A 14,610-nucleotide genomic window follows, 5' to 3' on the forward strand; every position below is an offset into this window, starting at 1 on the left:
TATTTGATTCAACAATCTTAGGGTTTAGAGAGAGAGGGTCGGTGGCAATTAGAGAGAGGAGAGAGTGATTTAATTGTGAGGTGTGTTTGTATCACCTCATTGTGCCTTTATTTATAATAATAGGATATGCAAAAACTTTTCCTTTTAGGATTACAAAATTTAATAGGTAATCAAATCCTTATAAGAATATAAAATACATTCTCATATCTTCTAGGATTTACACAATCACATTCCTATTATAAATATGACTGCAACACTCCCCCTTGAGTGTGTAAATACTCAACAAACCATCACATCAGATCTTCAGCAGATACGATAGAATAGTTGATGAAGTCATTGACACAACGGGTGAGTGCAAGTCTCAAATTTAAGAAAGTATGCATTTGTAGTAAAACTCATAAAATCTCGCTATGGTAAAACCCAAGGCATGGGGAAAACCCATAAACTAAGGAAAAAAGTGAGAAGTATGCATAATGTCTAAAACAAACGTCAAATAGGACGAAAGTAGTGAACTCAACGAAGTATGATCATCCCATGATGGGTGCCTCGTTAAAACCTCGTTATGTAGTGAGAAAAATGCTCCTAATCGTAGGAAAAAGAGCACATTAAGATCATGTGAGTATGCATCTAGATACTCCCCATGAGTTAGACATAACTTTTAAATAAGAGAACTACAAGTGATTCAACTCAAATAATTTACGCATACCGATTCCTTGGACGAGCTTTTGAAAATTAAACTTTGGCAACAACTTGGTGAAGAGATCGGCCAGGTTGTCCTGGGAATGGATTTGCTTGACTTCAATGTTCTGATGCTACTGTTGTTGGTGTGAGGAAAAGAACTTCGGCGTTATATGCTTGGTGTTGTCTCCCTTGATGTATCATTTCTTTAACTGCTCGATACATGTTGCATTGTCTTCTAAGATCATCGTAGGAAGGTCAACGACTGATGTAAGACCATTAGTGTTTCGAATATGTTCCATAACTTTTCTCAGCCAAAAGCATTCATGCGATGCTTCATGTAAGGTGAGAATCTTATCATGGTTCGATGAAGTCACAACTAGCGTTTCCTTGGTAGACCTCCAAGATATAGCGATGTCTCCAACGGTAAAGACATAACTCATTTGAGAATGTGTCCTATGTGGGACAGATAGGTATCCATCCTCTACGTAACCAACAAGGCAAGAATCAATTTGAGAACCATAAGGAGCGTTAACACTCGAAGATTCGCGGGTATAGAACAAGCCTAAATCCATAGGACCCTTGAGGTAGTGGAAAATGTCTTTAACACCATTCTAGCGCCTGTGTGTGGGCGCATTGCTGTATCTTGCCAAAAGATTAACAGTGACACGCCCCGACCCCGATATTCCCCGAATACCAGGATAGGCACGTGCTGGCCGACACCCGAGGGTGACGAAAGCCATTTATTGAGTGCAAATGCTGAAAACAATGGGTAAATAAGGTTTATAAATATAAAAGAATAATGAATATGCAAATAAGGACCGTGTTCAGAGCACACCACTAATCTAGAACACTAAAAGAAAATAATATAAAATTGAATGAAACAAAGAAGTGGGTCCTACACCGAGAGGACTCGAAGATGCCGATGCGGAAGTGCCTGGACGTCGGGATTGTATGCCTCGATTCTAAGTCCTGAAGGGGGCGCAAAACAAACATGAGTGGACCAAGTTGATATATATATAATAAAACAATTATCAACATACTAACCCCCAAGTTTTATGAAAACACATATATATAATGATAAACATAGGTTTTCCGAAACCTAGCATGTCGTGCAATGTCTCAAATCATAATTCGCATAAATAATAAACACTAGTGAATGTCCGATATAACTCTTCAGGCCCCATGCCGGCTCCCCGTCTCTGAGCACACAGTCAGAGGAAAATACACTTCAGGCCCCTTGCCGGCTCCCCGTCTCTGAGCAGACAGTCAGAGGAAAACACACTCCAGGCCCTATGCCAACACCAAACCGTCGCCCGGGACGGACCGGATCTATCCCTACGTCCCGTAGCGGAAAGGACCACTAGGTAAGTACAAAACCAGTGAACATACATATATTGAAAATCAACTTCATAGTATAAAGTCATCCATCATCTATACTATAAAGAGGTGTTCTAAACATGTTCTAAATATCATATCGTCATCCATCAGATATTCTACAAGAACATGGGTTATAGGAAAAATAGTAATAATTCAAACTAGCCTTAGTAAGCATATTATCTCGTAAAACGTTCATAAAACATAATCGTAAAGTCATGCTTTTCTGTGTATGCAATTCTACCATTAAAACATGCATTTTTAGAAGGGGTCCACTCACAGTACTTCGCCGTCGAAAAGCCACGCCATCTAGCGAAGAAGGAAACGTCATAGATAATCGCCCCTAAGCACATAAAGGGTACATTTAGTCAAACTCTACTCAAACGATTGAATTTGGGAAAACGGACATCGGAAACGGGTTCAGAACGTCGAAATTAGCCTAGGAGGGGTCCCGCACGAAAACCCAAAAAGTCAACCCCAAGGTCAAAGTCAACGGTCAAAGTCAACTTTGACCTTGGGGTTGACTTTTTGGGTTTTCGTGCGGGACCCCTCCTAGGCTAATTTCGACGTTCTGAACCCGTTTCCGATGTCCGTTTTCCCAAATTCAATCGTTTGAGTAGAGTTTGACTAAATGTACCCTTTATGTGCTTAGGGGCGATTATCTATGACGTTTCCTTCTTCGCTAGATGGCGTGGCTTTTCGACGGCGAAGTACTGTGAGTGGACCCCTTCTAAAAATGCATGTTTTAATGGTAGAATTGCATACACAGAAAAGCATGACTTTACGATTATGTTTTATGAACGTTTTACGAGATAATATGCTTACTAAGGCTAGTTTGAATTATTACTATTTTTCCTATAACCCATGTTCTTGTAGAATATCTGATGGATGACGATATGATATTTAGAACATGTTTAGAACACCTCTTTATAGTATAGATGATGGATGACTTTATACTATGAAGTTGATTTTCAATATATGTATGTTCACTGGTTTTGTACTTACCTAGTGGTCCTTTCCGCTACGGGACGTAGGGATAGATCCGGTCCGTCCCGGGCGACGGTTTGGTGTTGGCATAGGGCCTGGAGTGTGTTTTCCTCTGACTGTCTGCTCAGAGACGGGGAGCCGGCAAGGGGCCTGAAGTGTATTTTCCTCTGACTGTGTGCTCAGAGACGGGGAGCCGGCATGGGGCCTGAAGAGTTATATCGGACATTCACTAGTGTTTATTATTTATGCGAATTATGATTTGAGACATTGCACGACATGCTAGGTTTCGGAAAACCTATGTTTATCATTATATATATGTGTTTTCATAAAACTTGGGGGTTAGTATGTTGATAATTGTTTTATTATATATATATCAACTTGGTCCACTCATGTTTGTTTTGCGCCCCCTTCAGGACTTAGAATCGAGGCATACAATCCCGACGTCCAGGCACTTCCGCATCGGCATCTTCGAGTCCTCTCGGTGTAGGACCCACTTCTTTGTTTCATTCAATTTTATATTATTTTCTTTTAGTGTTCTAGATTAGTGGTGTGCTCTGAACACGGTCCTTATTTGCATATTCATTATTCTTTTATATTTATAAACCTTATTTACCCATTGTTTTCAGCATTTGCACTCAATAAATGGCTTTCGTCACCCTCGGGTGTCGGCCAGCACGTGCCTATCCTGGTATTCGGGGAATATCGGGGTCGGGGCGTGTCAGATTTGGTATCAGAGCCTAACCCTGGCGGTGGTGTGCCGACGAGGACGTCGGGCCCCTAAGGGGGATGGATTGTAACATCCCACATCACCCAGAGGAGTGATCCTTAAATGCATATTCCCATCCTTACCTAGCACGAGGCCTTTTGGGAGCTCACTGGCTTCGGGTTCCATGGGAACTCCGAAGTTAAGCGAGTAGCGCACGAGAGCACTCCCAGGATGGGTGACCCATTGGGAAGTTCTCGTGTGAGTTCCCAAAAACAAAACCGTGAGGGCGTGGTCGGGGCCCAAAGCGGACAATATCGTGCTACGGTGGTGGAGCGGGCCCGGGAAGTGGTGCGCCTCGGGCCGGGATGTGACAAACAGCGAAGAAGATGTCGGGTTTAGTGCACTAAGCCAAGTACAATAAAGCCCCAATTGCAATTATGTATGGAACTTCGGGTTCCAAAATCTCTTCCTCATCCTCCTTTGGATGGAAGGGATTTCGTTTAACATCTAGAGTCCAAATGTTAGCATGCCTATTTCCCTTTAACAACGGGAAGACTACCTCATCAAAGTGATAATCTGCAAAACGTGCGGTAAAGAGATCTCATGTCAAGGGTTCTAAGCAGCGAACTATTGATGGCGAATCATAAACGACATAGATTCCTATTTTTCTCTGAGGACCCATTTTGGTACGTAGTGGCAGCAATATTGGCACATAAATGGTGCTCCTAAACACCCGTAAATGCGAGACGTCAAGCTCGTATCCAGTTACTAACTGTAACGGTGAATATGGTTGGGTAGCGGTGGGCTTCAGGCTGACCAACATAACTGCATGCAATATTGCATAGCCCCAGGCAGATACTGGTAGTTTGGTTCTCATAACCAAAGTCCAAGCTATCAATTAAATACACTTTATGAAAGCTTCTGATAGGCCGTTTTGGGTGTGACCATAGGGTACAGGATGTTCCACATCAATCCTTACTGACATGCAATAATCGTCAAAAGTTTGTGATGTAAACTCTCTAGCGTTATCCAGTCGAATCGACTTAATCGGATAATCAGGGTGGTGAGCCCTTAGCTTAATAATTTAAGCTAGGAATTTAGCAAACGCAGCGTTGTGTGTGGACAACAGGCAAATATGTAAGCATCGTGTCAATGCATCAACCAACACCATAAAGTATCTAAATGGTCCGCTTGTTGGTTGGATAGGTCCCAAAATGTCGCCTTGAATCCTTTGAAGAAACTTAGATAGGTCGTGAATAATCTTTGTATGTGAAGGTTGAGTATTTAATTTCCTTAAAGAACACGTTTTGCATGACAGGAGCTTAACATAGAGATGTAACTGATGCCCAAGTGAAGATTTAAGGATATGGCGCATCATGTCATGTCCAGGATGTCCCAAATGGTTATGCCAAAGCAACAAAGTGTCTTAGAACTCAAGCATAGGGTCAGCCACACTGTGGGCTTTTATGCCGCAAATGGTTGTGATGTACAACCCACTCGGCAAACGTTCCAACTTCTCGTGAATACACTTCTAGCCATATTCATACAATGTGATACAAAGAAATTCAGAACTATTACTTCAGTGGTTTCAATATGATATTGATTATCTCGAATATCTCTAAAACTCAGCAACTTTCTTCCGAAACGTGGAGAATAAAGTGCCTCATTAATGGTTAAGATAATACCATTGGACAACATGATATGAGCCTTTCCGTATCCTTCAATCAGGTTGGACGGGCCTGAGAGAGTTGTCAAATGAGCTTTCTTGGGTATTAAGTTAGTAAAATAGTGTCGCTTACGCAAGATGATGTGCGTGGTTACACTATCTTCCAGACAACTAACTGCCCTACTAGACATGCCTAGAAATAAATTGATTGAATTGGTCACATGCATAAATATAAGTCCATTCATTCAATTAAGCAATTCAAGAAAATAATATTCATTCAAATAACAATCCATAATTCAAAACAAGCCAAAACCAAACAAAGTATTCCAAATACTTAGAAAAATTGTTCAAAATTAAACAATAAACCTAGAAAAATAGGGGGTAGGGCTGGCCGCTCATAATGGGTTCGGCCATTAGGGGTAAACACCCTAAAAACATGTCTAATTTATTTATCCATAGGAGTTGACGCCTCCTGAAAATTTGATATCTCCATTGATATAGTTGAATCTTGCGGATGATCCACATGTGCAAAGTTAGACTCACGACCGGAATGATACTTGGCAATAGCCTCAGGGGAAGCTCGGCATACGCGTGACCAATGATCCCTTGATTCACAGCGGTAGCACATGTCTACTTCAGTAGAAGCAGGCTGAACGGGAGCTTTGCCCTTGTTCTTGTTTGAGCTCATATGTCGTACTCTATCATTAGCATGGGCGGCATCGATTCATTTGATTATGTTTTACTCTTCAAAATTCATCTACGGATTTCCGTAGCTGGTTACAAAAAATTCACTTTTATTCAAGTTTGGGGCTTTAAGGGCAAGTGATGGACGCTGTTGGGTCACATTTCCTCCCTTAAGTGCGGCATTCTGTTAACCTTGGGCTCGTGGTGGGGCTTACCGCCCATTGCCACGCCCACGACGAATCTTTCGTCGTTTATGGCTCCTAAATTTGGTCGCATGCGCTTCAGGCGCGGCGTTTGAGCCAGTCGGTCGAGCTTGATGATTCTTTATTAAAAACTGGTTCTGCATTTCAGCAACAAGTAAAACAGAGATCAAATTTGAAAAACTTGGTGAATTTCTATGCCTTATATTGTTGCTATAGGACAATATTGGTTGCATGGAAGGTCGAATAGGTCTTATCCAGGAGATCTAATTCAGGTAGTTCCATTTTGCTAAATTTCAACAGTGAACGGATTCTACAAATTTCAAAGTTGTATTCATTCACGAACTTAAAGTCCTAGAAGCGAAGATGATGCCAATCGTGTCTTGCTTCAGGCAAGTATATGTCTTTCTGGTGATCGAAACGATAAGCCAGAGCAAGCCAAAGGGTGTGTGGGTCCTCCTCAGCGAAGTACTCGGTCTGCAGTGCATTATGGATGTGTCTTCGAATGAAGATCATTGCATTAGCTTTCTGAGCTTCGTCAACAGGTTTGTCGGCGACGGATGCCTCGATGATGGCTCTAATACCCTTTGCAGTGAGATGAAGCTTCACATCTTAAACCTACTTTAGATAGTTTCTTTCGGAGACTTCTAGAGCAGAGAAATCGAGCTTGTTCAAGTTCGACATGTCCCTAAAACGGAGGGAAAAAACGTGATTAGTCATATGGTAAGCCATAGACATATATCGTAGGACATACATGTTCTATAGACATGTATTGGTTTAATTTGTGCATGAAAACTTCGGGTTTCAAATGCACTAAATTTGAAACTACATGTTCAATTTAGTTTTATGAACAATTAGTTCATAATGAGAGGTTTCTGCAAGAAACATAGAATGCAATATACTAATTTAAATATAGTGGGTTTGAGTTTCTTCTGGAACTCAAGTGTGAGAGCTTTGTTACTACGAAAGTATGTCAATGGTTCAAAATATAAAAATAAATTGTTGAATCGTTAATGTCTAAAAGTCATATTTAGGTTGATAATTTTGGATTCATTATCAGATTAATGGACTGCAGGTCACTTTTAATTAATTCATTAAATCGGACCATACGGGGTCGATTATAGAAGCAAAATAATTCTAAAATAATAGTATTGGGTCGAAAATACCATAGCCCAAAAAATAGGGTTGTGTACCTTGAGCAAAAGGGCTCGAAGGTGGGCTGTAGGCCATAGGTCGGGTTGGAAACAAAAAACCCAGCAGCAGGGATGCTGGCTTTGGGCCTCAAAAAGAGGCGGGAAACTTGGGCCCAGCACGAGGCTGGCCTAAGTGTGGCGCGGGAAACCCCAGCTAAGCTAAGTTCGGTTTAGGTCGTAATGGTGAGCCCAGCTGCATGGGTTAGCTGCTTGTTATGAGGGCCAGGGCTAAGACAAAGCCCAGCAAGCATGACAGCTTGCTAGCGTAGGCCGAGACCAAGAACTGGGGCTGCAAGCACGTGTCTGGGAACAAACCCAAAATGCTTCTGGCATGCGGGTTTGGGCTTGGGTGGACCAGGCCTTTCAGGCTCGTGTGATAGGGAACCCAAGCTGAGGCTTGGTTATGTCCGAAAGGGAGCAGCAAGCCTAGAAGGTTGCGCAGGTGGTCCAGGGCGTCGGGGCGACGCCATCCCACAGGTACCGTTTGGTACGTGGGACGGGACAAAACAGAGTGGGACAAGGTGTTCCGTCTCACGTTTGGTGTGCCTAAAATGGGTGGAACGAGCTGTTCCACGGGACGAGTTTTGGGTGAATTTTCGTTCCACCTCACCCCCCTGGAACGACTCGTTCCACATCCGTGGAACACAAAATTATAACCTCTCCGTCTCCTTCTTCTTCCTCCTTGTTTCCATCCGAGGGCATCTTTGCTCTCGCTCCATTCCGTTCCGTCCTGTCCTGTCCCGTCCCATTCTGTTCCGTCCCGTCTGCATACCAAACGATACCACAGTGATGCCGCAATAAATCACCCGATTTGTTTTTTTTTTCGAATCTAAGGTTGAAAAACCCTAATTGCTTTTAATTTATGAATATACTTTGACTCACATATTCCGCATAGCAAATATAATTGCGTAATGCATGAAACAAATATATAAACATATACAATATATATATATATATACACACACATCTTAAGGACAATATAAACATAAAAGGGGTTCATGCATCATGGGGAATGTTTTCATGATTCGTGGACGTTTTAAATATCTTCTTTTATTTTAAGCGTTTCTTGTTCGTGAGTCTTTCAAGATAATTGTATCAAAATTCCAAATCTTTCTACCAAGCCGTTTGACCGTGACGAAGAAAAGAAAGCCCAACGTGCAGCTTTCCTGTATTGACATTTTTTTACGTTTTGGGTATTTTGGAGGTCAAGATGGTATATTTTAAGGAAGGTTCCTTCTAAGGATTTGTTGGGGACGTCTTCAGCTTTCAAAAGAGACATTTTAGAACCACATTGGAGTTGATTTGGTCAATCAAAAGTCTTCTTCTTTTTTTTTTTTTCTGAAGTCTGAATTTGACTTTAAATAAGAAACCTTTTATTAGCTAATTTATTATTTTATTATGTTTCCTAAGACTTTTTTAGGTGGGATTTTATCTTGCAGTAGCACAAATAAGGCTATTTGGCCATTAGATTGAGGGCGCACTACTTTAGAGAACTCGGTTAGAGAGCTTTTGTCAATTCAAGTTTATTTACACAGTGTTTTCTATCCATGTTCTTAATAATATTTTGCTTTATGATTGTGTGTAACTAATTTGTTTTGTTAGGGCGAGGCCATGAGTCTTAGCATGAATATGTAGTATTTATTTCATTGCTTATGATATTATGTATGTATACTTTGAATTATTAATCTACTGTGTTAAATTGTCTTTATGTCTTGATGACTGGCCACCATTAGGATGTTTAGATAAGTAATCAGATGCAATTCGGTAGGAATATCACCGGAGAATTAAGTAATTCTTCTTGTGGTTAATAATTGTAATTTCACTTAAGATGAATATCACGCTTTTGGGGATTGCATGGTTTTTCAAAGGATTTTCACAAAACTTAATGAGTCTTGCATGTTCATATTATATCTAAATATTACAGACATATTGCATGTTAGATATACGTTCTTACTTGAATATCATAAGGAGAATATGTATTAGGAAAACCTAACCTTCAAAGTTGCATGTGTAATTCATAAGTAATTGGTTAAACTACATACGATTGTTAAGGTGACGACAGGACCCTAGTGCTTAAATTGATTTTCAAACTATTTTCTATTGTTTTTTTTTTTTTTAACTTTGCCAATTTAATTAATTGTTTTTATTTAAATTTGTTTTTAATATTTTAAGTAACAAAATCAACATTTTCCAACCTTTGTTTTAGGTAGTTAATTAAGAATTGGCTTAATGCAAATTGTTCATTCAATTCTTGTGGAGAATGATCTTGCTAGAGCCGACTATACTACAATTACCTTGTTTTCTTGCAAGTATTTTTAAGTGTTTTCATTCCTACTTTTGTAGGTAGTAAAAATCTTATTACAAACCTATGGCTCGAGACATCAATTGTCAATATAATTGTGTTGACCTTCAAAATTACAAAGTCTATGTGGCACACAAGCTGAGTCACGATTGAGCTAACTATGTTCTTCTTGTGAATGCAGGCATGCTAACTAGCGACCGAGTTGGTCGGGCGAGTAAAGTAGGTGTGGTGGTAGTGTCAAACGTGCTGTTGACAGAATACTCAATGACTACGATCGAGGAATGACGCCTCTCAGCCCAGGGTTCTAAAACCTAAAGACAAGATTACTTAATTCATTGTGAAGTTCAGGATCTTCTGCGTTGGGTTCAGCAGCTTCAACTATATTTATGAGAATATAAGTACACCTGGTCAGTTTCAGGCTAAATGGGCAAAGATACTCACAGGAGACGAGTGTCCTTATGGTGAATATGATTCAACCGTATGATGCTGAACTCTGAAATATACTTGCAAGTAACTAATCATATAACACTTCACTTCAATGGGGAAACTAATGAAGTGACCTCTTTCAACGAAAGAATCAAAGACTTTTCGCAAGCTGAGACTTAGATAGGTAACCAACAGAACTAGAAGTAATGATGTTTTGCCAAACTGAAGATACTCTTAGGCCGACTAATTCTATGACTCTAGTGATGTTCACCCAAATTGAATATGTTGCTACTTTGCCAATCCGGTGATGCTTAACCAAACTGAATATGTGCTAACGAATGGGTTCGGATAATTAGTATTTTTCTCATAGTTATGAAAAGGTTTCATGTAGAGCATTATGAGTTATTTGTTGAGTTGAAGGGGCTTCTCACGTTGTAGAACCACTTCTATTTATAGGGAGATTTCGTGATAACCAAGCTTGCTAAGGTAAAGTCCTAATATAACTATGCCTTTTTAGCACCCACCTGGGTGTTCGTGACGTTATCTCTTCAATCCCCTCTTTAACCGAAACTCATTATGCACTTAATTCATTATTTATAACCATAGATTTTGATTCCTAAATAATTCGAATCTTATCTAAACCCATCCTAATCCTTAGCAATTTTAATTCAACCAGGACTCGACCGGGCCACGTCTAAGTCTAACCCTTAGTAATCCTACTTCCACTAGAACTCGGTTGAATCATGCTTTTCTGAGCGAAGAAAGCCAAATGACTTGAAGGATCACCATTAGGCCCAGAGTCATGACCTTTTAACTTGAATTACCTTTCCTCGGCCTAAATCTGATATTTCAGACTCAAACAAATTGATTTCTTTTAGTTTCGAACCTTAATTACTTAGGAGTACTAGATATACCTTTCATACATTATTTAACTCTCTCCTAGTCTGTCTTTGCATGCTTGTGTGAGAAGATAGGGTACATGGTCCAGCTAGGACTCCTCAACTTGTTGGAGAAAATAAATCCCAATAAGAGATCAGATCGCCACTATCATGTGATCTCTCAAAGTCTCAAATTCAAGTTCCAGATATTTATAATTGCCGACTGTTAATTAGTTCTTGCTTAGAGATAGCATCCCCATTGCTCGATCTGTATGAAATTTAAGACATTCTTTATTATGTGGCACAGCCTAGCTCGTTAAGCAATAACAAGCCTTAAGTAAACAAGAGCTAAGTTTATCTTAAGTATTCTGCATCATTAATTAAATAATTGTTTTGCAATGTTGGCATCACCTGGTGGAACCAATCCATACCATCCTGAGTATCGTAGAACGTTACAAATGGTGATGATAAAATTCCCTCCTCGCTCAGGTGTGTAATTGGATAGTACTCACTTTGGACGTCATTCATCATATTGTCCGGCTGAAATGGTTCGGTCCAAAAATCTCCACTCGATTTGTCTAATATTGTTTCTGATGAAGCTCGAGTACCATCTTCAGCAGAGAAATAACTAACGATAGGTTGATCATGTCCATGATTTATGTTGGAGCTCAAGGAGGAGTGACCACTGGAAAATGTTTCAGGGGACAACGGAGAGCTCTCCAAAATTTGGTGACCATTATTATCATGTTTAGGAGCACTTTGAGCTTCTAATTCTGTATTTTGGCTAGTTACTGATGGGGCATCACTTGACTGCTCTGTCGTTTGAGATAGTGCTGTTGAATTTTGCTTTGTGAGCTTCTTAAAATAGGTATGCCAATGATTTTTAATATCATTGTCGGTTCTTCCTGGTAATTTAGCAGCAATCGTTGACCATCTACATATTGAGGAAATAAATTTTCATTATAAAACGACCAACATTTTATGGCGTTCCTAATAGATCATTATCGTTATAGAAGTGTTATGGACATTTTCTTTGTAAACTTATGTATAATTAGTTACTTTGAATATATAATTAATTCATGAACTAAAGAAGAAATCATACTTGTTCCCGAATTCTTCATGTAATTTGATGATCAAATTGTTTTCTTCTTGAGAGTAGTTTCCCTGTTTTACACCCGGTTGAAGATAGTTCATCCATCTTAGTCTGCAACTTTTACCACACCTTGCTAAACCTGCAGTGAGATTATATGCAAAACAAACCAGTACATTTGATCACTACATCACTCCTTGAATTGTCTGATAAATCATGCATGCTTCTTGCTTGAAGGTTCCTTAACTATATATGTGATCGAAACCAAAAAGCTAAATGATGATGAGTTTTGGAAATTATGGTCAAATTAGTCGCACATACTATCATAGTTGAATGGGATGAAAAAAAAAAATTCATAAATTAACCCAGAACGTTGTAGTCTTGTAGATAACCTATGTTATATGAGATTAAGCTTAAGAAAATTCTTTGAAGACACAATAAAGATGTTATTTTATGTACTTACCAGCAAGTTTGGGAAGTGCACGCCAGTTCTTGTGACCGTGCTTATCAACATAAGCTTTTAACATACTGTCTTCTTCAGGACTCCATGCTCCTTTCTTTAGCCCATTTTTGTCATAGAAGGGCGCTCTCACCATCTCGTCGACTCCTCGCTTTCCCTCTCTGTTTTTTTATTTTTTTATTTTATCAAAATAACACTCGAGCAGTATTTTCCCACCCACATAGACACACATATTTATATGATTAGAGTGAACATGCGGTGACTGTAAAATATCACGTGAAACGGGAAGAAGAGGTAAATTCAATAGCTATAGGAAAAGAGCATTAATCTTTTTATCATTTATGAAACGTGTGCTAATTTGACCGAAGATTATAAGTGCTTTTCTTAGCGATTTCTTTGAGAACTTTTTTATTATTATGCATACCGGCCGCCACAAGGTGATTCCTTGGCAACATGATCGTATTTTAACAATTAAGCTTAAATTCACAATGAACTTTGGAGGCTAATGGTATACTTCATTTGCACGCAAACAAGTCCCCACACCTATAATTATTATTGTGTGCTAACTATACTTTATACTCTTGAAGTTTGAAGTGATTTTAAAAAAATTGGCCACGAGATTATAATTTTCAAACATTACGCTTTGAATATTGTAAATTGTAAAATGTACACTTTTTGACTCTTTGAATATTTAATCCTCCATTAAATTGATGATTTTTATTTGTCAATGTGGCTTACACATTAGCGCCCATATAAGGTCCCTATGCTCACCATGTCATTAATTTAATGAAGAATCAAACAATCAATCCCACAAAAAGCATGAATTAATACAATTTAATAACTTACAATGTAAAATGAGAGAATTAAAAATTCATGACCCATTTTGAAAATCAACTCAGACCTCAAAAGTTTAAAATGTAGCAACTGTATCATTTTTGTCTTTGACCACAAATATTATACATATAATTAAATAGGTGAGCCAATATCTTAGTGAATAAGGTGTTGGGTTTCTACCTATGCGTTATGGGTTCAAAACTCTCAAGAACAACAACAGCAAAGCCTTATCACACTAAGTGGGGTCGACTATATGAATCATAGAATGCCACTGCGCTCGGTTTTGTGCCAAGTCTTCCGTGATGTCCAAGTACTCTAAGCCTTTTCTTAGAGTATCTTTCCAAATTTTTCTAGGTCTTCCTCTACCCCTTTAGCCCTAAGCCTCTGTCTCATAATCGCATCTTCTAACCGAAGCATTTGTAGGTCTTCGTTTCATATGTCCAAACCATCTACCGATTTTCTCTCATCTTATCTTCATTTTCGGGTACTCCTACTTTACCTTGGATATCCTCATTTCTAATCCTATCCTTTGTCGTGTACCTATATATCCAAAGAAGCATTCTTATCTCCGCTACAGTCATTTTTGTTACGTGTTGATGCTTGATCGCCCAACATTTCGTGCCATAAAGTATTGCTGGCCTTATTGGCATCTTATGAAATTTTCCCTTGAGTTCTAGTGGCATACGACGGTTGCACAACACACTTGATACATTTTTCCACTTCATCCATCCAGCTTGTATTCTATGGTTGAGGTTGTGGAAATATCTCACATCGGCCATATCTCTGTGAAAAGAAGAGTTTAAATATTATATCCCCACTTCAACTAATATCGATGCCTTTTGTCAAAAAACCACACACCTGTTAGGACTGTGTTGGAGGTAATTAACAAGTTGGGGACAACATCAGTGTTGTTAGAAGTGGACCCTTAGCCCATTTTTCTGATAATTCTACATGGTATCAGAGCCAAGAAAAGAGGGCTCGTACTGCCACATGATGGGTGGGTCTTCTTGGCCCCACGCAAGGATGGTCGGTCTCTTGGCCTCGAGTGTTGGGTGAGTCCCATTGGCTCCACGTGGTTGTCGATATGTTGATCTCCCACGTGTGACCCACAAATTTATCTTATATCAGC

At 39.4% G+C, this 14,610-nt stretch overlaps 1 protein-coding gene across 1 annotated transcript; it reads right to left on the reverse strand.

Moving 5' to 3' along the window:
• Positions 1-11,432: 11,432 nt before the first annotated feature.
• LOC125474786 (transcription factor MYB4-like) lies at positions 11,433-12,822 on the reverse strand. The gene is made up of 3 exons (XM_048578765.1): positions 12,651-12,822; positions 12,200-12,329; positions 11,433-12,031 (listed from the first exon to the last, which is right to left on the reverse strand). The coding sequence occupies exons 1-3, from the start codon at positions 12,781-12,783 to the stop codon at positions 11,452-11,454; spliced, it is 843 nt and encodes a 280-aa protein (XP_048434722.1). The 5' UTR covers positions 12,784-12,822; the 3' UTR covers positions 11,433-11,451.
• Positions 12,823-14,610: the final 1,788 nt, after the last annotated feature.

The sequence above is a fragment of a genome, unplaced genomic scaffold (genome assembly GCF_019419815.1).
Source record: "Pyrus x bretschneideri cultivar Hongxiangsu unplaced genomic scaffold, Pyrus_bretschneideri_v1 Contig13, whole genome shotgun sequence".
NCBI classification, from domain to species: domain Eukaryota; kingdom Viridiplantae; phylum Streptophyta; class Magnoliopsida; order Rosales; family Rosaceae; genus Pyrus; species Pyrus x bretschneideri.

Coding starts and splice junctions, on each gene's coding strand:
- LOC125474786 (XM_048578765.1), bottom strand. CDS start 12,783: ATGGTGAGAGCGCCCTTCTATGACAAAAATGGGCTAAAGAAAGGAGCA. Junction 12,330..12,650: donor TGCACTTCCCAAACTTGCTG/GTAAGTACATAA, acceptor ATCTCACTGCAG/GTTTAGCAAGGTGTGGTAAA. Junction 12,032..12,199: donor CATGAAGAATTCGGGAACAA/GTATGATTTCTT, acceptor CTCAATATGTAG/ATGGTCAACGATTGCTGCTA.